Source organism: Sceloporus occidentalis, unplaced genomic scaffold, assembly GCF_023333645.1.
Source record: "Sceloporus occidentalis isolate IW3139 unplaced genomic scaffold, rSceOcc1.0.p SCAF_8, whole genome shotgun sequence".
Lineage (NCBI taxonomy): Eukaryota > Metazoa > Chordata > Lepidosauria > Squamata > Phrynosomatidae > Sceloporus > Sceloporus occidentalis.
The window spans coordinates 35,496,599-35,523,958 of NW_028316988.1; the positions used below are offsets into that span (position 1 = coordinate 35,496,599).

General features: G+C 40.8%; 2 protein-coding genes and 1 non-coding gene across 5 annotated transcripts in view; 1 reads left to right on the forward strand and 2 right to left on the reverse strand.

Moving 5' to 3' along the window:
* Positions 1 to 266: 266 nt before the first annotated feature.
* Positions 267 to 9,074, reverse strand: LOC149308681 (RNA-binding motif protein, X chromosome). Of its 3 annotated transcripts, none has more exons than XM_089536289.1 (9): positions 8,966 to 9,074; positions 6,742 to 6,868; positions 6,444 to 6,550; positions 5,154 to 5,316; positions 3,929 to 4,048; positions 2,887 to 3,001; positions 2,654 to 2,779; positions 1,177 to 1,277; positions 267 to 679 (listed from the first exon to the last, which is right to left on the reverse strand). In XM_089536289.1, the coding sequence occupies exons 2-9, from the start codon at positions 6,848 to 6,850 to the stop codon at positions 369 to 371; spliced, it is 1,152 nt and encodes a 383-aa protein (XP_089392415.1). In that variant the 5' UTR covers positions 6,851 to 6,868; positions 8,966 to 9,074; the 3' UTR covers positions 267 to 368. The 3 variants fall into 3 exon arrangements, with proteins under 3 accessions (XP_089392415.1, XP_089392413.1, XP_089392414.1); XM_089536287.1 differs by having other exon boundaries at positions 1,177 to 1,280; XM_089536288.1 differs by having other exon boundaries at positions 1,177 to 1,280; positions 8,904 to 8,985.
* On the reverse strand, positions 6,624 to 6,696 carry LOC149308682 (small nucleolar RNA SNORD61). The gene has a single exon (XR_016282255.1). It is a non-coding gene; the product is annotated as a small nucleolar RNA SNORD61 (small nucleolar RNA).
* A 1,483-nt stretch (positions 9,075 to 10,557) lies between the features above and the next one.
* Positions 10,558 to 27,360, forward strand: part of LOC149308683 (transmembrane 9 superfamily member 2-like) — a 36,494-nt gene continuing 19,691 nt past the window's right edge. The window contains exons 1-9 of the mRNA XM_089536290.1: positions 10,558 to 10,948; positions 14,732 to 14,799; positions 15,587 to 15,680; positions 16,978 to 17,105; positions 17,442 to 17,571; positions 19,913 to 20,040; positions 23,860 to 23,971; positions 25,467 to 25,546; positions 26,419 to 26,527. Coding sequence (XP_089392416.1) covers positions 10,760 to 10,948; positions 14,732 to 14,799; positions 15,587 to 15,680; positions 16,978 to 17,105; positions 17,442 to 17,571; positions 19,913 to 20,040; positions 23,860 to 23,971; positions 25,467 to 25,546; positions 26,419 to 26,527 — 1,038 coding nt within the window. The 5' untranslated portion in view covers positions 10,558 to 10,759. The remainder of the gene's footprint in view (positions 10,949 to 14,731; positions 14,800 to 15,586; positions 15,681 to 16,977; positions 17,106 to 17,441; positions 17,572 to 19,912; positions 20,041 to 23,859; positions 23,972 to 25,466; positions 25,547 to 26,418; positions 26,528 to 27,360) is intronic.

A 27,360-nucleotide genomic window follows, 5' to 3' on the forward strand; every position in this document is an offset into this window, starting at 1 on the left:
CCACGGCCATTTTAGATGGCTGCACGTTGTATGGGGAAGCCTTAGATTTGCTGGTCTCATTGATGAGGTGAGAAGCGTGGCATTTCAGGGTTAACGTTTACTTCTGAAAAGTTACAACACTAGTACACAGGCTAAAAATGTCATACATTAACATCTGCGTTTTGAGAGAAATATTAACAATTTTGAAATGAAATTAAACATGTTTACTTTTTCCTCACAAAAAACATCAGTAATGGAGGGGAACTTAACAAGCAACGATAAAAAAAGGTAAAAACAATTGTTTTGGTAGTCCTCTTGGAGTGAAGATAAAACTTCCACATTTAATTTGTTGGAGAAAAAAATGGTTTGGTCCAAGGCTTTGAAAGGTTTTAGTATCGGCTTCTGCCCCCGCCTCTATCAGAGCGGCTGCCTCCACGGCCGCCACCTCTTGGCGCTCCGCGGCTTGAGCTGCTGTATGAATCACGCGGAGGAGGGTAACCCCTTTCCATGGAAGGGGGAAGGCCTCTGTCTTGTCTTCCCACACGGTCGCGGCCACTTGAGTAGACATCGCTTCTGCTGCTTGAGTAACTTTCTCGACTTCCACCATACCCATCTCGGGTGCTCCCGTAATCATCATAGCGGCTGCTTCCACCATAAGATGGAGGGGGCCCTCGTGCAGGTGGAGCACTACGTGAGTTACCTGCAGGTTCAATGGTCAGGTAATAGGGCAACACTATAAATCATGTCACGACAATTTTACATCTGAGTTTTAAAAGTACTGAATCAATGGCTTCTGTTATTCTTTTGTTTTAACTGAGAAGGTTAATATAATCTCACATGTTGGGACATTTGGCAGGGGAGTATCGGGCAGTGACCGAAATAAACAGGCTGTTTGAAGACGCTGGTTTTTTTTCTCAAGGCAGCTCTTTTTGGGGTTATTCCAGAACAGCTTGCTATTTTACAGAAGAAACTCAGCCATTTTTCCAGTGACAGATGCAATTCAGAACGGTTGAACTTTGCTTCGTTAGGTTATAGGAACTGTAATTCAATCATTTTGTTAAAATTAAGATAAACAAATGTTTTTTCACTGCAGTGGGCAAGCCCAGCAATACTATGTCCCCATTTAAGTAAAAGCAGTCTAGCAAGTCAAGCGTGGTACCTACTACATTCTGTAAGACCCACAAAATAACCGCTTACCATAACTCTCATACGAATCTCTGTAAGAGCCTCCACTTGGGTGATCCGAGTAGTCCCGGTCACGCCCTCCATAGCCATCCCGGTCACTGTAAGAGGAGTAACTGCTGGGATTTAATACAAGTTATGTTATTCAGTAAGGAAGCCGGAAACATTTTAAGCAACCTATTCCTTCAGAGAAGAAACAGCCAAAACCACCTCTGAGTATTCCTTGCCTAAGGAAACCCTATGAAATTTTATAGGGTTGGCATAAATTGATATTCCAATGCCTTACTGTAACATGGCCTAAAAACATGTAATATGTGCTGTTTGCCTTCAAGTCGTTTTTTACTTATTTCAGGAGGTTTTCTTGGCAAGTTTTTCCATCTAAATTTATGCCCTCAATTTCTTGTCTTTATGTGTACTTTATGCTCCTTTGTCAAACATCATGTACATAAACAGAGGAATTTATTAATATTATTAATTATGGCACTATGTCCTTTTACCTTTCAGAGGATTGGCCTTTGGTATATGAGGCATTTAAATGAAAAAGTTTGTCTAACATTAACCACCATGAAAGACAATAATGACTGAACTTCAACTCCCTTATAGTTATTCTTCAATCCTGTAAATTTTAATCCATCTGTCAATTCAATCAGACTAGACTAAGGGCCTTATCAAACAAGGCAGGTAAATCACAATTACTACACCATGCTAATATAGTCTCTGGTTGGGGATTATCACATTACACTATTCCACTTCCATTGTTCTCCCATAAGAGACCATTTTGAAAGCATTTCTTTTTATTAACATGAAAAATTAAGTTAATGGCCCCCTTTCCCACTACTGTTCACCTATGATTTCCAGTGTGAAAGTTCAGTTGTGCTTTAAAGCCAGCTTTGGATGGTCAGGGGGCATGTTTTAGGTGTGGCTTAAGTGCCCTGTGATCAGGCGAGAAGGATCAAAATTTTTATTTGATTTTCTTTCCATTGAAAATTGCTTTACATCTGCTATAGAAAAAAAATCCATTGGCAAATGATCTCTGGAGTTTGTCAGCATTGGCAAAACTATGCTCCCTACCCCCCACAGCCCCATTCTGGTCTCTCTCTCTCTCTCTCTCTCTCTCTCACACACACACACGCTTGGAAACGTAAGAGGAAGTTTCATGGTTAAAATCAGACAGATAGTTCAATAGCTGTTGGCTTTCATCTGCCAGTGACTAGCTCAGTCTGAAAATAGAAGTCTCATCTATCCCAATCAGGAAACGGCCTCCCCTCCCACTGGGAAGAAAGGTCTTCTTTGCCCATGCTAAAAACTTATCACATGCAACATTTGAGACAAAGTTTGCAAACCTGGAAAAGTTCCCTAAAGTGCTACAGGAAAGAGAATAGCAATTGCATAGCTTTTTAAAAAAAGAACAACACTATATCAGTGGGATAAAGCCCTAACTGTTGAATAATATATTAGAAGTGCATTTAAAAGAACACAAAGCACTAGGTACCTGTAACCTCTTGAGGGATATTCATCACGTGAACTGGAATGACCATAATCACGGTAGGCATAATCTCTTGGAGGTGGAGCATAATCCCGTGTGTCCCTGGAACTTGGATAGTCTCGACTTGAGTAACTATGGAAGTTAAAATGACATTACTTTTGTTTGCAAAAAGTACAATGGGAGGACATTCAAGGACATTACAGGTTCTTAATGTGATCTACAATGAGATTTGAGTTTACCTGTCTTTAGTACTATAGCCATCATCTCTAGGAGACAAGTAGACATCTCTTCTGGATGGAAGTGGCTCTCTGCGCGGAGGCCCTCCATAGCTGTCTCTGCCGCGTGACAGGGGTGCTTAAATCAAGGACAAAATGAAAAATTATGAAAACAAGGCAGCAATTGTTCCTGTAAACTAAGAAAACACACTGGACCAATGAATTCTATGATGGTGGAAGAGTAATGCATCCGTTCTAACAGCATGATCATGAAACACCAAAGCTATTATAAACATTCCTGCAAATAGGAAGATCTTCTCTGATAAAATACATATACAGATTAACAGGTACTGAGAGTAGTGTTTAGTTAATATTCTGTAATACAAGAACTTTAATTGTGGCACATGTGGTGCTTTTTATAGCATATGGTGCTGATAGGGGAGAGGAGAAATGTGGTTTACTGGAAAGATACAAAAGCTGATCAAGTAGCCTAAAAGGCTCATGTTATTGAAGACATTAATGAATTACACTGAATAGCTTAAATATCCATCAGAACCAACAACTTGAGTATCTGCAGGCTTTTTATTTTGTCAAGTGTGTTTCTGAGGCCTGCACCTGTCCCAACTAAGTACACAAGTGGGACTTTCTACGCCTCAGTACAATGCTCAGCTCTGGTTAGTACTCGGATGACAGATAGCCAATGAATACCAGGTGCTTTAGACTAGATTTCTGAGTAAGGAACTGGTAAATCCGCCTCTGTGTTTTCTTTGCCTTCCCATGTAATTCATGGGTTCAAAATGGTTGACCCCACAAGTCAACAGGCGACTTGAAGATGCACACACACACAGTGCTCTAGGAAACTCTTGAAAGCAATGCTGTATCTCACTATACAAGCCCCAAAACCCAGCAGGGCTGCATAGGCAGGAATAGCTTGATCAGCGGCAACTACAGGCACACAGAACTTGTGCATGCATGCTATGGACAAATTGCTGGATTAGAAGAAATCCTCCTATTTAACTTACATTCAAAAATGCATCTACATTAAGTGCTTGAGAAGGAACCTTACCTCTCCCGCCCATTCCACTGCTGCTATGCACAGGCCCTGAAGGTGCAGGTCTTTTAGGTGGAGGACCTCCACTACGTGGAGGTGGGCCTCTCTTCATCGGGAGAGGGCCTCTAGAGGAACCTGGAATGATGACAATTTGTATGTCAGCCTTACACTGCTGTAACAACTTCAGTGAGCAGAGACAAGTATACATAAATGAAACAGGATTTCTTAAATGGCATTGCTGGGCACAAGGCTAAAGTAGAAAGCAAGTTGTGCACAGAAAATATCAAGGACAACAAACAGGAAATCAAAGTAACAAACTTACTAAATACAAAGAACTATTTATGGTAGAAATCCTTAAGAATTCATGGAAAAATTACACATGAGCAGGAAGGAATCAATTGTTAACAATCTGCTCTGTGAGCAATTAAAACATCCAGTGCACATCTACTGGTCCAGAAGAGGCAACTTTTCAACACTTTTCTTCTTCACCAGTTACATTTGGGGGATAAACCAACCAAAACAGGCATATAGTTTGTCTTCTTTAAATACACTAAATAACATAGGCCCTATACAGACAGGCCAAAATAAAGCTGCTTCGGGTCACTTTGGAGGTATGCTGTTTAAATACTGCATGCGTCCTAAGAATCCGGAAGCTGCGCCAAAGCCACACTCCAGTCCTAAGGACTGGAGCGCAGCTTCCAAAGTGACCCGAAGCAGCTTTATTTTAGCCTGTCTGTATGGGGCCATACTCAACTTTGTTTAATATTTGGAGTTGTTTACTGACAAGTGGATACTGTGTGGAAGTTTCAAGGAATATAAACTATCAAGAACTTGGCTGTCCAAAGTTGCACAACTTTAGTCCAAGGAACAATTCCCCAGTTTGCCTGATCAAAACAAGCCTAATAGCTGGGTCACATTTTATATCTTCTTTTAATATGCTGCAATGCACTGTTAAGTAAGTCTGCAAAATTTCTAAACTCTTTAGTTGGATATAAGAGCTCAGTGAATGCAAGAAGAGCTTTTACTCTTTAAGTTAAAAGCAACTGGAGCAATCCTTCCTCCTCAGGAAGTTATTTTCTCATCAGAAATTGACTATTGGTATTTACTAAGGTGTGATTTTTAAAGTACAATATTTCTAGTTTTATAAACAGGAACTGTTATAATATCCCTCTGGCATTCCTAGTGTGTCACGTAGGCACCTTCATACGTGGCCCAATTGCACATGGGAATACAAACATACCCAAGTGACTCCCTCTTGAAGGAGGCCCCCGCGTTCCACTTCCGCCTCTTCCACCTCTAAGGCCTCTGGGAGGGCCTCTGCTTCTTGGAGGGGGCCCACGTCTACCGGTTTCAAAGGATGGCTTGGTAGCTTGCTCAACTTTAATGGCTTTTCCGTCTAAAGACTGAACAAAGGAATTTAACTCAGCATTCATGGCAAATGCTTGTATTCAGGACAGATACTCTCAAATATCAACTCTTCTTTGGCAGTTGTATTTGCCATTATGAAGCATTAAACCTTATGTGGCACCTTCTGGCACAAGCTGAAGGGCTTGAGAACTGGAAAATCTTCAAAATGGCATAGCTGTGGCTAAAATGATCAGTAAAATTCTTAATTTAATTTTATTCACGCCTATCTTTTTACACTTTCTATAAGTTTCTAATACTCTCTCTCTCTCTCTCTATATATATATATATCCTATCTGTACTAACAGGTTAGTAACAGGTGTTGACTATTGCACACTTGTTTATTTTGGCAATTAAAGTTGAGGCTTTGATCAGATATACTAGCCAGTGGGCAAAGAAAGCATCTGGGATGTACTGAGGTAATCTGAAGTCAACTGGCAAAGACTGTTGATTCTGAGCTTTTTAACAAGAACAACAAAGTGACTTTCCATGCAACTTGCACTTGCTAAATGAGGGATGTGAAAGAAGGACTCAATTTGAAAGTGGCAGGGCTATGAATTTAGCTTAGAATTTATGCTGAACATACATTACAGCATTGTTATTTTGTTTGTCCTTAAAAATATTCTGCACATTTAAATTGCAGTATTGACAGGTATCCCAAAATACTTGCTGTATTCTGCTGTATAAATATATTGCAAGTAAATCTTTTTTCAACCGCACATAAACTAATTTTCAGAATCACATATTTCATTGTATCTCTCAAGGTACAGTAGTCACAGCTATTTTCCAAGAATAAGAGTTTTCTAGGAATAAGGGATCAATTATCACAACCAAAGCTATCAACAAATCACAACAGTTCTTCCAGATATCAAGTGTTTAGTAATAGTTCAGAGACTACTGCCAGTATCATATCTGAAGATAAAATGCCTTCAGGTTTAGATTATCTTCAGTTGCGCCTTCTTTGGAAAGCTAAACAAGGTTTTACTGGCTAACCACACATTTTGTTACAATATTATCAAGATTTCCTTACTGATGGCATAAAAGCAACACTGGGGCAGACACATGAGAATCATGCTCAATGTGACAAGCTGCAACAATCAGAATTCAACATGTCAGTACTTCCTACCTTTCCATTCATATCTCTGGCGGCATCCTTGGCATCTGCTGGGCTCTCAAAGGTGACAAAAGCAAATCCTCTGGACTTGTTGGTTTCACGATCTTTCATAAGGAGAACTGAAAAGAGGTGGAGGGGGAAGTGTCAGTCCACTCACACCTCATGGTGCTATGTCCCAGGTTTTACACATGCCTGCTCAGAACTTCTTAGAGGAGACATAAGCCCTATCATTTCAGCAGATCAAGGCTGTTAGGTTCATCACAGCAGACCTAAAAGTCAATACCCTTCATTTAAAATGATCTGAGTTTACCTTCCACTATGCGGCCATATTTGCCAAAGACAGCTTCAAGAGCCTTCTCATTTGTCTCAGTGTTCAGTCCACCAATGAACAGCTTCCCAGGACGATCTGCTTCAACCATTTTGACACCGTTTGGGATCTAGAAACACACACATTAAAACCCAAATCAGCAGAGAAATTTGTCGCTTATGCTGATGCTGCAATGCCAAAACCAAGCAATGACCAGATTTCGATTTCCCACTACGCAGGTTTCTCCTATCCATCGGCAAAAGCACATCCTTAGTTGCAACAAAGGTGCTGTCAGAAGAAAGCTAACCAAAAATGAGTCTTGACATGGAAATGGCACATAATAATAAATAAAAATTGTTGCATAGACACAAAACTAATGCCCCAGGAATTTTTTGGTAGAGGAGGAAGTGTTCTCTGCTCCAAGTGTTAAGTGCAAATAAACAGGGTTGGATGTTAAAAAATATGGCAGCAGCCCCAGGGACAGTCTGGTCCCACTCCCTGAATTTTCAGCTTCAACTCATTAAAATGAAGGAATAACTTGAAACCTCGAGTCGAGAAGCTATGCTTTGCAGCCTAACAAATAACAAAGTTCTTTACAAAACAAAGGCTTCAGAGCTTTTTTCTATCACATTAGAAATAACATCTCCGGCCAATCCTCTGGGATGGTTAGTTTCAGTGGCAAGCTAAAAAAAAGGCCTTATGGCTATGACATTACCAGGCAATTCCCTTCCAAAACTGGTCTCAATGAGCAGAAACAAGGCAAAATGATAATGATGACGATAGTAAGATAACACAGGCCTGCAATAAATTCCCCCTCCCCTCTGGACCAGTTATTTTTGGGTGCCAACTTTAACAATAAAAATGTCATACCACAGACAGATATTTCATGGATTTGATATTTTTATGATAAGGATACTTGCCCATAGGGAAACACTGGGCAAGTATTCAATGTTTCCCTATGGGCAGGTATTCTCCAATGGCAAGTATGGTTTCCCTATGGGCAAGAATTCCCCAATGTTTCCCTATTGGCAAGTATTCTTCTATGATTTCCTATGGGCAAGTCTTCTGCAAAGATTCTCTATGGGCAAGTATGGTTTCCTTATGGGTAAGTAGTCTCCTATCTTTCCCTATGGGCAAGTATCCTCTTATGATTCCCTATGGACAAGCATTCCCCAATGATGCTCTACGGGCAAGTATTCTCCTATGGTTCTCTCTGGGCAAATCTTCTGCAATGATTCCCTCTGGGCAAGTATCCTGCAATGATTCTCTATGGGCAAGCATGGTTTCCCTATGGGTAAACAGTTCCCAATGATTCCCTATGGGCAAGCATTCTGCAAATGATTCCCTATGGGCCAGTGTGGTTTCCCCATGGGCTAGTCTTCTGCAGCGGTTCTCTATTGGCAAGCATGGTTTCCCTTTGGGCAAGCATTTCCCAATGTTTCCCTATGGGCAAGTAGTATCTTCTTATGATTCCCTACAGGCAAGTCCTGCAATGATTCCCTTTGGGCAAGCGTTTCCTAATGATGCTCTGTGGGCAAGTGTGGCTTCCCTATGGGCAATGATTCCCTATGGGCAAGTGCTCCCCAATGCTTCCCTATGGCTCTTTATGGGCAAGCATGGCCTTCTTCCTATGGGCAACTGCTATCATTTGCCTCGTGCTTTCCCCCCCGTTCACGGGGTCCTCCTTCCCTTAACTGTGGAGGGAGCACTGCATTGCAGCATTTAGAACAGACCGCCGGTTGAAAGAATAAAAGGCAGTTAGGCAAAAGCACTCACAGCGCTTAACGGGAGCAGAGGGGAGCCGACTGCGCATGCGCGGGTCCAAGCGGAGTAGGCGGGGCGAGGAGCTGCGCGGCCGTTGGCGCACGCGCAGAAGGCAGGGGCCCTCCGTCCCCGCCCCCTTCTTCGTCCTCGCGGCGCCAAGAAGGAGCGCGGAGGGACTTCAAGGGGGTCACAAAATGGCGGCTCTCCCATTGAGTTCACCCTTAAAACCCCCGCGGCTCAAAATGGCGCTTCCCTCAACGAAGAGAATCAAAAAGGCAAGGCCTGTAATAGGGTCACGTTTCTACCCCTCACGAAAAAATAAAAGGCAACGGGGGATGAATGGGTAGCTTGAGTTTATATAGATATATATATATATATATAATGTTCATACATATACATACACTGGCCCCCCGAGACGCGCGGAGTGCGCGCTCTCTCTCGGTCTCCCGCCCAGCGCGCTTACCTGGTCCCTGCCGGCAGAAGAGCGACGACGCACTGAGGAAGAACAAAGGGGCCGAGGGCCTTTATATAGATGACGTCAGCGCGTTCGAACGGGGCTCGTGTGGCCCGGATGTAGAGCGTGAAAGGCAAAGGGGGCGGGGCAAGATAGAGAGGGATTGAAAAGGGAGGGGGGGTTCCCAGGAGGAGTGACGTCACTCGCCTTCCAGCCTCCGAGCCTCTTTGCAGAAAGAGCAAATGCATGCGCACACACACGTGTGTGTGGGTGTGTACAGAGACACATGGAGACGTATTGCAATAGTATTACTTTGCATAGGTAAAACACTCGAACAAACTATATATTCAAGTATATGTATATATATATATACACACACACATATATTGTAATATTGTAATTTTTGCATAGATAACCCACTCAATAAAAGCATACACACACACACACACACACCATAAAATATTTTCGCATGGGTAGCACATTCAAGAAAAACACACACACACACACACATATATATATATATATATGTGAATATATATGTGTGTGTGTATATATACACACACTATATATTCAAATATATATATATATATATATATTGCAATTTTTGCATGGGTAGCCCACTCAAGAAAAATATGCATATATAATTGAATATATATATATATATGTATATATATACAGACTGCAGTATTGTATTGCCCAAGGCAAGCAAGTGAGAGAGAGAGGAGGGATGTTGCGTCTGCAGTGCAGACATAATCCATAGTGACACTGATGCACTTGTCATGGCTCAGTGCTATGGAATGCTGGGATCTGTACTTTCGTGAGGCCTTTTGTGCCTGAGAGCCCTGGTGCCACAACAAACTACTGTACAGTGACGGGATTCCATAGCATTGAGCCATGGCAGCTGAAGGAAAGAGAAAAGATGGAAGGAAGGAAGGAAGGAAGGATGGAAAGAAGAAAAAGATGGAAGTAAGGAAGGAAAAGAGGAAAGAAAGAAAAGAAGGAAGGAAGGAAAGAAAGAAAGATGGAAGGAAATAAGGAAGGAAGAAGGAAAGATGGAAACAAGAAAAGAAGGAAAGAAAGAAAGATGGAAGTAAGGAAGGAAAGAAAAGGAGGAAAGAAGGAAGGAAAGAAAGAAAAAAAGGAAAGAAAAAGATGGAAGGGAAGATGGAAGGAAGGAAGGAAAGAAAGAAAAAAGAAGGAGGGAAGGAAGGAAGGAAAGGAGGAAGGAGAAAAGGAAAGAAAGCAAAGAAGGAAGGAAAGATGGAAGCAAGAACGGAAAGAAAAAAGAAGGAAAGAAAGAAAGATGGAACTAAGGAAGGAGAGAAAAAGAGGAAGGAAGAAAGGAAAGATGGAAGAAAGGAAGGAAAAGAAAGAAAGACAGAAAGAAGGAATCAAAGAGGAAGAAAGATGAAAGGAAGGAAGGAAAGAAAGACAAGAGGGAAGGAAAGATGGAAGCAAGAAGGAAAGGGCAGGGAAGGAAGGAAGGAGGGAGGGAGGGAGGGTCTGGGGTGAAGAGAGCGCCAGTGCTGGCAAGCATCCGGGCATTTTGCCCTCCCCCAAGATGGCGCCGGCGCCGTCTGCGTCCGTGACGTGATCACGTGGCCCCTGCGAGGACGAAGGAGGAGGCGTTGGGCGAGGAGCAGCGAGCGAGAGAAGCCAGGCGAGCCTGAGAGGAAGACAAGGCCTGGACGCCGACGCCGCCGGAGGATTGTGACGCCGCGGGAGGAGGCCTCCCTCCCTCCCTCTCTCCGTGTCGCCTGACGCTTGAAGGCCGACGACGACGCCTCCGCCGCCGCCGCCGCCATGAGTGGCCCTTGTCGGCTGCTGGTGCCCTTCGTCTTGGCGCTGCTGGTGCCGGCGGGGCTTCGGGGCCCGGGCTCCCTCTGCGGCGCCTTCTACCTCCCGGGCCTGGCCCCCGTCACCTTCTGCCAGCCCCACGCCGAGCCCCAGGAAGGCAAGGAGCCGGGCGGCAGCGGCACCGCCGGGTGCAAGGTGAGAGAGAGAGAGAGAGAGATAGGGAGATATGTAGTATGTCTGGTGGAGCAGAGAGAGTGTGTGTATGTATATATCTATATATGGTACACATAGAGGTACTCAGGTGGTTACAAACTGAGGTGAGAGAGGTTTAGATAGAGAAACTGAGGCACTATATATATATATATATATATATATGTGCGTGTTTGTCTGTGTGTATATATGTATATGTCACATAAAGATTAAGGTGATTATAAACTGGAGTAAGAGAGAGAAAGGGAGAGAGTTTCTGTATAGATATAGAACCTCAAGTATCAATCAATCAATATATAGATAGATATTTACAGTCACCCCAGTATGTACAGATATATGCATATACATGTGTGTGTGTGTGTGTATGTATGTATATATACACAGTATGTGTGGGGTGATGGTAAACTGGGGTGGGATAAGGAGAGAGTTTGTGTATAGATATAGAAACTTAGGAGATATATACATATATATATAAACCTATGTATATACAGTATGTGTCTGTGCATATATATATATATATATATATAAACATTGGGTTGATGGTAAACTGGGGTGAGATAGGCAGAGAGTTCATGTATAGATATAGAAACTTAGGGGATATATATATATATATATACACACACATACATACATACATATATAACATTAATATTGAGATGATTCTATATAAAGGGTTGGGACAGATAGGTATAGTTTCTATATAGAAATAGATTTCTATGTAGATATAGAAACTGGGGCTATAATATAGATATATATTTCACACACACATACATCTATGTTGAGGGGATTATAAACAGGTTACATACTGTGTATAGTCATGTATAAGTCTACAAATTTTAGTCTAAATATTGACCCCAAAAACCTGAGTCGACTTCTCTATGGGTCAAATTAAGTTCTGCACTTTAACTCTCCTTGATCCAAGGAGCCCTCATTCCCTGTTGAAAGACAAGAGCGTAGTAATCTCTCCTGGAAGCACCGGCCTCCATCCATCCTTTCCTCCATCCAGACTTTACTCTGGGAGCAAAGAGGAACCTCTGCTGGGAGTTTGCAAGTTCTTTGGCATTCTTTCCCTTTCCTCCACCATTTAGATCCTTCATTACCTTCCCCTAAATTTTACCTTCGACTTATCCGTGGGTCATATCAAAATCCATAATTATGGCTCCCAAAACCTGCCCTCGACTTATACATGCGGCCGACTTATATACGGTAGATATAGTTTCTATATAGATATAGAAACAGGCATATTTCTATTATGCGCATTGAGACGATTCCATACAAACTGGGGGGCAAAGAGATACGAGTTTCAATCTAGAATGAAACTTAGGGGAGATAGATATATATTACACATATTCATATTGAGTTGATTCTATATAAACTGAGGCTTGATCGATATAGTTTCTTTATAGGTACAGAAACTGAAGCTATCTATCTATCTATCTATCTAGCTATCTATCACACATTGAAGGGATTATAAACTATGGTTCGATATAGTTTCTATATAGATACAGGCCTATTCCTATTACACATACACATTGGGATGATTCTGTATAAACTGGGACATGATAGATATAGTTTCCTTATAGATACAGAAACTCAAGCTATCTATCTATCTGTCTATCTGTCTGTCTATCTATCTATCTATCTATCTATCTATCTATCTATCTCTAACACACACACATATTGAAGGGATTATAAACTGGGGTTAGATATAGTTTATATATAGATACAGGCATATTTCTATTACACATGCGCATTGGGATGATTCTATATAAACTGGGGTGAAAGAGACAGAGTTTCAGTATAGATGTAGAAACTAAGGCTGAGTCTATATATACATATATCTGTAGATTTAATATAACACATATACATACAGCGCTAAGGTGATTCTATATAAAAAGGCAAGAGAGAACGATATAGTTTCTATATATATACATAGTTATATAGAAACTGAGGCTATAATCTCCAGTTCCATATCTTGCAAGACATACTTTCTGACTGCTATAAAAATGCTGGCTCAGAAGGAAATCTCTGATTCAGTCGACGTTTGGCCCTTGTGCTCATTGAGAAAGCCCCAAGTTCAATATCCAGTCAATGTCCTGCCTTAGATCTCTATCCTGTATTGCACAATCGCAAGTTCCTTCAGTAGTGCAAGAAGTCAGGCTGTGTTTGGCCAAGCTTTTACAAGGCCAATTCAGCCGGAGCAACTGGTTGTACTGCTGGCTGAGAAAGAGGGATCCGGGTGCTTTGTTCGGGTCTTGCCCTCTCCATTTTCTTCTGGTACTTCCTCCTTCAAGTCCATAGCAAAGTTTAGGTCTTTGCTTCTGTGGCGTGATGCGCTGGGCAGGAATTAACTCTGTATTTTACCTGGTATTCAATGATGAATATATAGCCCTTCCAAATGATAAGTGTGCATCTAAGACTTTGCAGATGTAGTGTCACTAAGGCTGCATCTCCACTGCAGAAGTAGTGCAGTTTGATACTGCTTTAACTGCCATGGCTCAGTGCTGTGCGATCCTGGGATTTTTAGTTTGTTTTGTGGCACCAGAGCTGAGAGAGAAAGGTTAACTATGGTCCAAAACAGACTGCAGAAATAATCCAGTTTGGGACTGCTTTAACTGCCCTGGAGAATCCTGGGAATTGTAGTTTGTTGTGGTCCCAGAGCTCTTTGACAGAGAAAGCTAAATGTCTCTCAGAACTACGGTTCCAAGGATGCCCAAGCATTGAACCAGGGCAGTTAAAGCGGTCTCAGACTGGATTATTTCTGCAGTGTGTTTTGGACTTATCTCACAAAACTATAGTTCCCAGAATTCCCTAGCACTGGGCCATGGCTGTTAAAGTGGTGCCAAGCTGCATGGATTCCGCAGTGCAGACGCAGCCAAAGAAATAAGAAATGGGGTGCCAGTTGGCACAGTCAACTCAGGAACATATGACCAGTATTGGAACTAAGGTCACCAATCCTTTAATATAAGAATCCACTCTTGGTTCTTTTTGAGCCATTTAATATAGGAGGAAAAAAGCTTTTACTGTAATTGTTGCTAGGAATCAGAAACGCTTGCCTTCTGTTTGCAAGACATCCTGAGACTTGTTGGCAGGTTCCGGTCTACCTTCTGCCCATCCCCTTTTCCAAGGCGCGGTGTCCTGTGTCCTCTATGTTGACACAAGGAGGGTGAGGATCTGATTAGTAAGGCAAGACTAGGGGCAAGTGATTGTCTCAGCAGTCCTCAACTCTTAGAAGGAGGTAAGACTAAATCCGGTGAAAGTTATACAGAGTTCCAATAGCAAGTTGTGGGACATCAGACTGAAGTCATAGATTCACACAGGAGAACTAGGATGTCAGATCTGTTGATCCCAATGAGGTTTACTGTCAGTTAAGCCTATTTGGTATAGCAGCCTCAGGAAGACATCCCAGGTACGTTTTTTGGAAGTATGTCCCATTGAGCTCAATGGGATTTATTTCTGAGCAGATATGGTTAGGAATGTGTAGTTCCTTTATTTCTCTAGAGCTGTTGATTGTGGGAAATACTTTACAGCCATCACTCCACTTGTGCGGACTTCAAATCGATTTACTCGCGAGGGGCAAACCTAGGGACTTAAAATGGGCGCATGCTTGAATATCGGTGGATTTTTGTTTTCCTGGTGTGGGGCGTCTGGAACGGATCCCCGAGAAAACGGAGGAGTGACTGTACTATATTTATGTTGCATTTTTTTCTTTAAAAATCCTTTTTTATACTGTTCAAAACATTTAAACCATTTTTTCTGTTCTTCTAGTCACAAATCGAGTTGTTTGTGAACAGACTGGACTCCGTTGAATCAGTTCTACCCTATGAATATGATGCGTAAGTATATTCCAATTACATTAGCCCAGTCTTGCAGTTGTTCTTAAAGTATTTATTTTAGCCGAGCGAGGTCCGATTTGCAGAGCCTAAGGGATGCTTGGTAACTGCTAACCAAAATCATGACTCCACTTTTGAGAAAACGTATGAAGAGGAATTGACTTGGGCATAGTTCAGAAGAGAGCATGGTGGTTTGAGTGTTAGACTACGACGCTTTGAGGCCACGGTTTGTGTCCTGCTCAGCTATGGAAATCCAGTGGGAGATCTTGAGCAAGTCACACTCTCTCAGCCTCAGAGGAAGGCAAGAGCAAACCCCTTCTGGACAAATTTTGCAAAGAAAATCCTATGATGGATAAACCGTAAGGTTGCCATAAGAAATGACTTGAAATCACACAGCAACAACATCAACAGTAGTTCAGAAAGCTAAGCAACACCTCTGAGAAAGCATGGTTTATGAGCAGGTACTAATGCTTAGCTTTGTATCTGAACAGATTGATTGGGATGTTGCTGTCCCATTACAGGCAACTGTTTGGGAAGGCAACTGAAGAAGGAGGACATACAGGTGTGCCTGTGTAGCTGGAATATGCATGATTGTTTGCAGTCAAAACTGTGGTGAATGCAAGCAAGATTTGCTGTTGTGTTTGAATACTAAAGTAACTGGAACACAGTTCATCACTATAAAATATTTAGAAGCTGGCTGTAAGTGTAGCTCTTTTAATGTTAAGAGGATAATGTTAAGGTAAATTTGTTGTTAAGAGAGTAACGTTCATCTTTGTTTGTTTGCTCCTAGATTTGACTTTTGTCAAGATGCTACAGAAAAAAGACCTTCAGAAAACCTCGGACAAGTTTTGTTTGGAGAGAGAATAGCTTCGTCGCCCTATAAGGTTATTGCAGCCATTCAGTACTGCTTGGATGTCTGTTTTCTGTGGTTAAGTTCTGTTGATTCTTGTCTTGTTTCCGATCACTTGCGCACTGTTTCCGCTTGATAGTGCTTTGTTGCAAATGCTGAATGGTGGGTTGGGTTCATTCAGGTTCAATCATTCTTTTGAAATTATGGTTGGTGCAAATTGGTCTTAGGCACTGGTCCTTTTGCAGTCATGTGTATTGAGATACTGTGCTGATAATGTTTCAGCAATATATTCATTTCCCATGCAGCAAGTTGCATAAAATACTGTTTATAACTAATAAGCAGCATTTTCCCATCTTACCTTACCATGGTTAAAAATAACAATTTGTGTGGTGCAATTGAGGAATTCAAATGCCTCAGGAAGCAGGCATGCTCACTTAGTGGCATTCCAGATCAGTTGTTTCTGAGGGAAAACGAATGTGGCAGCACCTTAAAGACTAATTGGTTTTTATATTTGCGTGCGTTTTTTATGGATATAAACCAACTTGTCATTTTGTTCTTCTTTTCCTGCCTTTTGTGCTGCAAGAGAGAAACACAGCTACTTCTTTGAAAATTTCTCTGAGTTTTCAAAGGGAATCTTCCTGGTCACTACTGGGATCAGTACTGGGATCACAAGATTGACCAATTGGATGGTTCTTTTACAGATCAGAAAAATAATGAATGTGTCCTTCTGCGTATTTGCCTCTTGTTCCACCTCTTTCAAGCATCTGTCGTAGGGCCCAAACAGACAGACAAAAATAAAGCTGCTTCGGGTCACTTTGGAGGTATGCTGTTTAAATGCTGCATGCTAAGAGGCCAGAAGCTGTGCCAAAGCCACACTCCAGCCCTAAGAACTGGAGCATAGCTTTGGCTCAGCTTCTGGCTTCTTAAGATGTGTGTATCATTTAAACAGCATACCTCCAAAGTTACCTGAAGCAGTTTTATTTTGGCCTGTCTGTTCAGGCCCATAGTTTAGTCTGCTAGTTCATAATGGATAGAAACCCTTTGTGTGGTTCAGAAATACTGTATGATGGCTCCTTGCTTGCTTATCTCTGAGGCTGCATACCATGTGTGTGACAGAGGATGAAGACAAAGAGGTTTATTTACGGGAGTACAGAACAGAACATATCACTGAGCAGACTTTATTAGTATTTAGTTGTTAAATTGTAACTTTTAAGTTCTAGTAGATTCCCTTAAATACTGGGGATAAAGATTTTTTACAAAAACCACTGCCCTGTAAAAACGTGTATTTTGACATCATGGAATAAAAAAACAACCCTTTGTATTTATACTAGTTTATATTTAACAAAGAGGAAAAGTGCAAGGCAGTCTGTGTGAAATCTTATGATCCAACAAAAGCAGAAGACAAAAATAAACTGGATTTTTTGAAGAAAGGGATGCAGCTGAACTATCAGCATCACTGGTAAGTGGGTTTGTTCTCTAACATCACTGTTCTCTTCAGGAAAGGATTCAGTTCAATTCATTCTTTATTGTGTTCTATTATCAGCATTGTAGAAGAAAAGCATACAACAAAATTAATTTAAATGCATGGGCAAGACAAGGAATTAAAGGATTAAAATTAACAGTCCACTAGGATTCTACACATAACAAATGGGAGAAAAAGCTAATACAGTTATCATAGGAATGTGACATAATTCTGTCACTTTGGAAAATGTATTTTAAAAGCAGCTCTGCTTATAAACTGGAGAGCCGTTTAAGACTACGGTAGAATGATCAGTTCAACCTTGTTCTTACTCAGGATTGTTGATAACATGCCAGTGACTTGGTGTTATGATGTGGAAGATGGGCAGAAATTTTGTAATCCAGGATTTCCAATCGGATGCTTTGTTGCTTTGGATGGCCGGCCAAAAGATGCCTGCATTATCAATGTAAGTGATCAAAACAAATTTCTTTAATATTTTCAGGAAAGGTGTCGGGTATGAAGTCACTATTGTTCTGAATCTTTAAATTGTTGTGACAACACCATAACTAATATCACCCTCTGGTTTACAAATATTCACCAAACCAGAAATGGAAATCATGGCTTGCTGTTGTTTTGCAAAGCATTATGTAAGCAAACTGTACTTTGACGTTGTGAGTAGGCAAATTGTGTTTGGATTATAGTTCTGCCATCAGAGGAGAGTTCTCAGGGAAGATAATGAAAGAAGGAAATAACACAAGCCTTAGTTTGCTTTTCATTTGGAATAGAAATAAAGGTTTAGAGCAGGGGTATGCAACTGCGCCTTTCTCTCTCCACTTTTATTTGCATATTAATTTTATAAGATAATATATATAAAGAAAGAGAGAAGGCTAACATTTTAAGATGCAGAAAGTATGGAGGAGACACATTCTCCCTTTCCCCGTCTTTCTTCCCTGAATATGTTCCTTGGACATACTTTAACTCTTATCAAGTTCAGTGGGACTTATATCCACAAGTATGTATAAGATTTCAAACATCATTATTATCATAAAGAGCAGTTGCTCATGTTAATAGCAAATACAGCTGTCGGGTTATTAAGCAGTTCAGTTGATTGCTTTTATGTCTGTTTTAAACTCGGCTATTGACTTTTGGATCATAACTAAAATTAACTCATAAATGAGACATCATTTATCATCATCAACATATGGACAGTATGCTACAAATCACGAGGCAATAGATAACGTAAAGTCCCCTGATTCAATAGGTCTAATTGGAACCATTTAAAAAGGATTCTCCTAAGCCTAAAATACCTTGGGGGGGGGGTCTAAAACATGGCCCACATAGTCCCTAGAAGGTGTTGGGCATTTAGGGACATTATTTTAAAAAGATTTTGGCAGTCGGCAGCGCATGGGGGTTGGCCTCTCCTTGGATCTCCAGTCTCTTAGCCTCCAACAGTAGCCCACCCTTCCTCATATGCACAAAATAAAGTATTAGTTGAGTATTCATGGCTCTGGAGTTGCAAGAGCCATCAATGTAATGTCTTGTACTGGTGTAAAGCTTGTTTTTCTTATGGGAAAGAAATCACTTTAATGCATTTTCTGCACTGGCAAATTACATTGGCTATAAATATACTATTAGTATTGATGAGGCATCGGACCAAAACAGCAATCAAGAGTGATCGCAAGAGAACATAGTGAAACATATGTACTCTAAAAGTGTAATTTGCAGAGGTTGGAGAGTACATTTTTATTTCTAGTGGTTTAGGCTTCGTCCACAAAAAGGAATGGTTGATATCCATGTCATTAAAAAGAGAGTGTAAGGCAATACTGTCAGATCTTTTTCAGCACTGTGGATTTTTGGAAGCGGTCAAAGCAATTGCAATCCAAAGCAGCTTTTTTGGGTTGAAAAAATGTTTTCAGTACTTGAAGCTTGATACTTTTGAAACACCAACGCACAATGAGTCTTCCCAAATTCATTTAGCCTCATTACTTTGCCCTTGGAAAGGACATTATTCTCTCTGGAATAGATGATGAAGCTATTCTAAACGCATTCCTCCTTATTAAGAAAGGGCCCATTGTTATGCCATAAATGGAGGGCTGCTGTGCATATTGTATCCCAGATAACACTCATGCATTCTCATAAGAGGCTACAGAGGGATGAAAAAATAAAAACCTGAATAATTTGTTATAAAGAAGGTGTCTATGGGACATGGAATGGGAAGTGTTCTAGTTCAAATACCACTCCAAGAAGAAAAAAGAGCTTGGAAAAGTTTTGGACTACAAGTCCCAGAATCTCTTAGCTAACCTGATGGGGATTCTGGGAGTTGTTGTCCAAAAGATAACTGAAAGCTCGAAGACTGTTTGTACATCAAGATGCCATCTGTATCTTCCTGTATGTTCCAGCGGCTTAATGCCCCTGTGAAAGCCCATGAAATGTGCCTTACTCCGAATACAGTACTGCAGAAATGGGAGCATAACAGTCACATTGCTTTTAAAGGTATTTAGTGAAACCCTAGAATCAAAACCCTAAAATGATAAATATAACAAGAAAGAAACTCGGCATTAGAGAAATTCAAGTCAAGCCTGCATCCACAGTGACATGTTACTGCCCCTGTTCTGTGAGAATCAATTACTTAATACTTCAGTTGCCATCAGTACCTATCCATTATTATTATTATTATTATTATTATTATTATTATTATTATTATTTAATGCAGATACATTGTAGTTACCCATGGTGGTTGACAAATGCTTGTTGCTGTAAAACAAACAAACTCGGAAAGCATTTAATAGTACTTTAATATCTTTCAGTCAGAGTTCAACAAGAAGAATACTTTCTATCTCTTCAACCATGTTGATATCACAATCACCTACCACAGTGGAAAGGATGAGAACTGGCCCGGAGCTCGGCTGGTTACAGCTCGGCTGGAACCCAAAAGGTAACTTGGGACATTTGCTGCTTTAGAGAGATTTGGGAAGTTTAAAACTTGCCTAAAAGAAGGTAAGGAAGAAGACAAAAATGGGGGATACACTGATGTAGAGAAAAAAATAAGGTAGGGGGTGTCTTCCCAAAGGAATTATTTACTGAGGGTCATTCTGTGTGTGTGCTAGTGATGATCTTTACAAAGTGGTTGAAAAAACAAAAGTGAGCTTAATAACTTTCTCTCTCTGTTTGAATCACAGCCCACTCAGTTGCTTTTACTAATTCACCAGAGCTTTCTCAAAAGATATTGCCCCAGCTCCAAAAGTCCCTTAGGTCAGAACTGATCTTGTGCTAAGTCTTAGAGTATGGCTATTTCCGTCCTTTGTTTTGCTTTCATATGTTAAACGGGAAGAATCATAGAATCATAGAGTTGGAAGAGACCACAAGGGCCATCCAGTCCAACCCCATTCTGCCATGCAGGAACTCTCAATCAAAGCATCCCTAACAGATGGCCATCCAGCCTCTGATTAAAGACCTCCAAGGAAAGAGACTCCACTACACTCTGAGAGAGTGTGTTCCAACAGCCCTTACTGTCAGGTAGTTCCTCCTAATGTTAAGGTGGAATTTCTTTTCCTGCAGCTTGCATCCATTGCTCCGGGTCCTAGTCTCTGGAGCAGCAGAAAACAAGCTTGCTTCCTCCTCAATATGACATCCCTTCAAATATTTAAACAGGGCTATCATATCCCTTCTTAACCTTCTTTTCTCCAGGCTAAACATCCCCAGCTCCTTAAGTCATTCCTCATTGGACATGGTTTCCAGACCCTTCACCATTTTGGTCACCCTCCTTTGGACACGCTCCAGTTTCTCAATGTCCTTTTTGAATTGTGGGGCCCAGAACTGGACGCAGTATTCCAGGTGGGGCCTGACCAGAGCAGAATACAGTGGCACTATTACTTCCCTTGATCTAGACACTATACTTCTATTGATGCAGCCTAAAATTGCATTGGCCTTTTTCGCTGCCGCATCACACTGTTGGCTCATGTTCAATTTGTGGTCTACTTGGACTCCCAGATCCCTTTCACATGTATAAGTCTCTCGTTCAGCCAGGTGTCCCCCATCCCATATCTGTGCATTTCATTTCTCCGTGTTGTAAGTTCAGTACCTTACATTTCTCTGTGTTGAATTTCATTTTGTTAGCTTTGGTCCAACTTTCTAGTCTATTCAGGTCGTTTTGAATTTTGATCCTGTCCTCTGGAGTATTAGCTATTCCTCCTAATTTGGTGTCGTCTGCAAATTTGATGAGTATGCCCCCAATTCTGTCATCATGCATTTGGTTTCATTGCACACCTAGAATTATCGTTTCCCTTTTAAACTGAAGTTCAGGAATAGCTGAATCTGGAAGCAAAATAGCTTTATGTTTCTAGAAAAGTAATAGTAACTTAAAAAGAAGAATTTCCAGGGGTGCGATTGTATGTGTGGGTGCGCCTTCAAGTAACCTGTCAACTTATAGGCGACTCCATGAATTTCCTAAGGTTTTCATAAGCAAGGAATTGTCAGAGGTGGTTTTGCTAGTTCCTTCCTCTGAAATAGAGCTTACAGCACTTGGTATTCATTGGCGGTCTCAAACCCAAGTACTAACCAGGGCTTAGCTTCCAAGATCAGATGGGATCTGGTGCCTTTAGGGTATTTAGGCCCTCATTATATTACTAACTTAAACTTAGATTCTACTCAGGCCTTGTATTCCTTTACCACTCTTTAACCACTTTTTAAAAAACCTTTCCCATTACAGTAGGCTCTCTGTTTTTGCAGGGGGATCCATTCTGCGAAAACAGAGGCTTGCGCATATTCAAGCCTCATAGGCCCGGGCGCGCGCACCATAGGAAATAGCGGAGGCTGCCCCTCTGCGGATATTCAAGGGCGTGTATCTGAGATCCGCGAATTAGGAGGGGCGACTGTATATTGGACCCTTAATTTTTTATATATAAAGTGCATTGTTTGTTAAGCGCAGTTGCAGGAGATTCCTTGAACGCATCTGAGTCTGTGTAATGGATATCTTGTCTAAATGTGCCATGTTGCATGCTTTATAATCAGTGTCTTGGTCATGAGTGCCACAAGGGGGCATAATTAAATCTTTTGTGCCATCTTTATTTCTGACTATCTGTGCATCTCTTATTTTTTGATACCTGTCGTCAGTATTTGATTACTGTGTTCAGAATAGGCCAGGGTTTGGAATAATTTCTTAAACAAAAAAGTAGCATGTTAGTTGCTTCTCATTTCAAAAGAGTAATATACTGCTAATACATTACTTTTTAAATCTTTTTATTATATGAAAGCACTCTGAATAATAACTTTACAGTAGTCAAAAATCTCTCAAATGATGTAGAAATAAAGGGGGGAAATGACAGTGCTACTAGCCTCTATGTGTTTGGTTTCCCCCCCAAAAGAAAGGCTATTATGCCCTTCATTCCTTCCCAAATGCAACTCATGACAGGTACTGCTAGTAGAATGTTACTTCCAAGTTCTGAAAAGCACTTCAGTCATGTTCTGCTCAAACATAATGTTGCTTGTCAATATTTTTTTTTAGGAAAAATGGCCCAAAATCTGAAAATATCAGGGGAAAAAGATTTCCCATGGTTGAAAATAGGGGAATTGTGTCACTGCACATGTGGTTGATGCAATTTTGTTCTTGCTCCATTAGATGGCTCTGAAGCACCTTGTAAAAATAACTGCTCATACTTTGCTGTGAGGCTGGAGGAGAAGGAAAGGAAACATTTAAGAATCTTTTTTTTTTAAAGGGTTAGCATGCCCTTTTCCTTATAAATAGAGCCTGGGCCCTATTTTGCTTTGCTTTAGGTGCCATTGTACTAGCTGTGCAGCTGTGGCAAACCCTATCCTGAAGAATATTTTAAAGGCTTCCTAATTCAGAGGGAAGGTTTTTCTTCAGACATACACACACACACACCAACATACACACAAAACCACAAGTGTCTGGATCATGATACTTAACATCAAATAGCTAGTCAAAGGACACATTTTTTAAAAGGCGCAAGTGTTGGATGAGTTTCAGAAATTTCCAGGGGTTTGTCTTTGCATGTCTGTTGCAGCAAAATAGTTTAAGTCTTATGCATGCCACATCCATGTGCAGTCAGTGTGTGTGTGTGTGCGCTTGCATATGGGATGACGGAGAATTATAAACCAGTTAGTCAAAAAGTTGTCACAAGACAACTACCCCCTGAGCATTTTTTAAACTTACGATGCATGTATATCTTAAGCTCTATGGTTGTATTCCATGCATCTGAGGAAATGTCCATAGTATAATAAATCTGTTAGTTTTAAAGATACAACATGACTCTTTGATGAACTGTACAGGTTACAGTGCTTCCCAGATTGGGAATATTGACTTGCAGTTTCCTAGAGGATTTGTGAATATGATGCTCCAGGACTCCCTCTCACATGTGGGTTCCCTAGTTTAGGCGCTTGTGTGTATGTTAGCAAGTGTGGACATTAGGATTAGCACAGATTTTGCTGTGGTCTTCTTCTGTGGCTCTTAAGATCATTCTGGGGTACAAAGCTGTTCCATATGTGAAATTTTTTCATAGGGCTACAAGAATATGGGATGCACAGACAGCATTTCTAAACTATATTCTTTACTAAATGTCCAGGAATTCTCTTCAAAGCCCACTCGCCGTGGGCTTTGCCATCCACTTGGCAGTTCAATCAGACCAACTTGAAAACCCAAACATATTTATCCCATCCCCAGTATATCCTTGAGTATTATGAAAAAATTGTGAACAAAGGTCTTTGCATCATGCAATAAGTGTGATTATCTTTGCAGTTACAAACATACAGATATTAACAAGCTAACATGTGAGGAGACACCGATGGAAATACCTGCAGAAACCACCAGCAAGCTGGATCTTATCTATTCTTATTCCGTGAAATTTGAAGTAAGTATGAAGAAGCTTGCAGCTGTAATTTCTTGAACTATTGTTAGAACTGTTAATGATTACATGAGCAGTTCATATTTCCAGAGATAGATTTTTCTGTTTTTCATAATTAGTGATTCATTCTGTATGTTATCAAAGTACTCAGGTCCAGCATCCACATACGGCAAAGACTGAGTGATTCCATTTGGAAGGGTGGTTTCATGACTTCAGGGTTTTGAGTTGTAAAATTTACAAGCAACTGCCAAGAACATGTAAACATCGGAGCAACTTTTAACATTTTCCCTAAAGGAAGAAGAAAAGTTCTTTGTCAACACCCAGTGAATGGGCAAGCCCTGCTGTTTCAATACCTATACCATTATTGAATTTGCATCTAGCTGCTGATTTTAATTTTAATTTTCTGCTTTGGTCTTTTCATGCAAACTCAACAGTTGTCATCGAATGGCTGATTGATAGCTGTGAAGTCGAAGGCTTTCATGGCCGGTATCCATGGTTTATCATGGGTTTTGGGGCTATGTGGCCATGTTCTAGAAATTTTTCTTCTTGACGTTTCGCCAGCATCTGTGGCTGGCATCTTCAGAGAAAAAACCACAAAAAAACACGATTGACAGCTGTTTGGAGACAAATATTGGTTAAATATGACACAGCACAGACAACTGAAGAGAAGGCTTAGTACTTTGATTTCTGTATCCTCACCAGTTCTGATAGCAATGCTGAGACTAACCCCAAAGGGTGGCAATTAAAGTTACTTCATTGTGATGCACGACACATGTTTTGTGACAAAGTCAGCAGAGCCCATTAGCTGACTTGGCCCACGCAGCTAGATAGCCACCATGTGCTAACAACTTTCCCTTTTTTCTTCCAAATGAAATTTGACTTGAACCTATGACCTGGGAGAGAAAAGTTCTGTATCTTGTTACTTTTCCCAGGGGTCGGTCATTCACTCCTTTTAATTTGACAGTATAAATGAGCTGCCTGTCAATATCTGTCTTTTCAGGGTCCCCCCTGCCCCATAATATCTTTTCTAAAACGTGGGTTGGTAATCAGTTAATTCAATAACCACAAGATGGCTGTGGGGTGTAGTTACTTTTACAGAGCCGAATTAATCAGCCTAAACCAATGGCCCTAATGTGTGCACTGAAGTCTGTATGCACAGGTGCTGCTCCTCCATTTTCAGTGGGTCAGGAAATTCTCAGTTCATCTCCACTGAGCATTCCCCATGGTAGAAGAGAACATGACTATCTCTTAGTGTGTGGAAGTTATTTGTAAATAAAATTCCTACAAGCTGACTTCTTCAGGCTTCCCTGGGCATCAAGAAGGCATGAGATGGCACAAAACTGTGTTCCGGTTTGGTAAACTAAAATTGAATGTGGCCCAAGGAGATTGTGTGATATGTGAAAAACACATCCGCACATGGCTATTGCAGATACAGCCACAAGAATCAGATTTGTATGACAACTTGTCTTTTTGGTTCAGCTCCTATTTCTTTTATGTGCAGGAGAACAACAATATTAAGTGGGCCTCAAGGTGGGACTACATCTTGGAATCCATGCCTCATACCAACATTCAGTGGTTCAGGTGAGAGATGTTAAGTTCTGAAAGAAATAGCTTGCAGCAAAACTTGAAGGAGTTTAAGCATCTTTATTTTGGCAATTTTTGCTTCTGTTGTGGTTAAAAAGAAGATGAGTTTCTGGCTAGTGAAACTGTTGGTTTAGTCTGTGGAGTTACATTCCTGAGTGTTACTTCTCTTGGGAGCAGCTAAGAATATTGTGTTCTGCCCAGAGAATGTGCCTTCTGAAGAAAAGCAATCTCCATATTTTACTTTCATCATTTTGTTTTGGAGCATTTCCAGGATGTTACAGTTGATCAGCTTTTTCTTCTTTTTTCAAAAAAATACACGCTGTCACATTGCATACTTTAGAGCTTTATCTCTGTCTGAAGCCATTGTTTACTGCTAAGGAAAAATACAGCGAGTGTAGATTGATCCCCCCCCCTCCGATTTGTTAAAAAGTAAAGGGGAAATCTCTTGCCTGTCTATACTGTATGCAGATCTTTCATCCTTAATGCCAAACTCTGGTTTGAAAACCTGGTCCATGGTTTCTTGATTTGTTGTACTCAACCCTGTTTGACAAATTGTGAGTGGCAAATGGCCACAGAAACTGAATATTTCAGATTTCAGGATTCTGGATATGGGAGGCTCAACTTGTGTTTTCCTTTCCATATCGCAACATCATGTTGTGAATTTTTGTTCAGTTAAATATCCAAATGATGATTGAATCCTGTTATTCTGAAGATTCCAGCCTTTGCCATGTTGCCGCTTTTGCCAGTGATCTCTTGCCCTGTACTTGAGCTTTTCCTTTTCCTTGGTGTAAACTTGAGAACTGTGTTGGGTACTGGGGTGTGTTGTCCTGTTGTTGGTTTGAAATCCTCAAATTTCTCTTTATTTGTAGCATAATGAATTCCCTTGTGATTGTTCTCTTCTTGTCTGGAATGGTGGCCATGATTCTTCTGAGGACCCTGCATAAAGATATTGCAAGATACAACCAGATTGATTCTTCAGTAAGTAAAACAAAGCTTCTATAAACCCTCCTAAAATTGAGAGGACAAAGCTATTAAAATAAATAAGTATTGTGAATCCAATGAGAGAGGGACAGTGAACATGTAAACTCCTGTTAATATTGGAGCTCAGTATAGCAGTTTAGTGTAAAGTGCAAACCAGTGCATTCTTGCTTTCGTGGGGGTCTCACTTCTTGCCTTTAGGGTTTCCTGTGATTTAGTAATTTCCAAGGTTTTATTTTTTAAAAATAGGATTTTTCCTGTCCTGAAAGATTGAAATGCATCTCTCTCTCTCTCTCTCTCTCTCTCTTTTGTGCAGTAAGTGCTTTAAGCAAAAAATATGCTGGTATTTTTAATTTTTGCTCTTTTACTTTTGGTCCCAAAGAATTTCTCTGAAGGCCTTTGAGTTGAAGAAAATCTGCACTTTGGCTTCTTATTTTATTCAGGCTGCGGAGATAATGTTATTCAGAGAGCAGACAGCGAAATATTCCACCTTGCTCAGCAATTGTTTGTGCCTTCCTTGAGATGCTTTGAGTACAATACTTCTCAACATTTTACTTTGTGGATCTTTCTTCTTGCATTTCTCCAAGAAGCTACAGGTGGTCTGTGGGGCAAACAAGCCCCCCTTGTCTGCCTTAGTGAAGAGCTCTTAAAACTTTGGCCAAATATATCATATTTGCTTAGCTAATTAAAACAAAAGTCTGCAAAATGCAGACTTTCCATCAGCTGTCATTTGGAAGTAATGAACAGGCTTTACAAAAATCCTGCTTCCCCAAGGTGAGGAGTGCCTTGTTTCATATGAAACAAATCAAGGGCTCAGCAATCGTGGCTTGCTT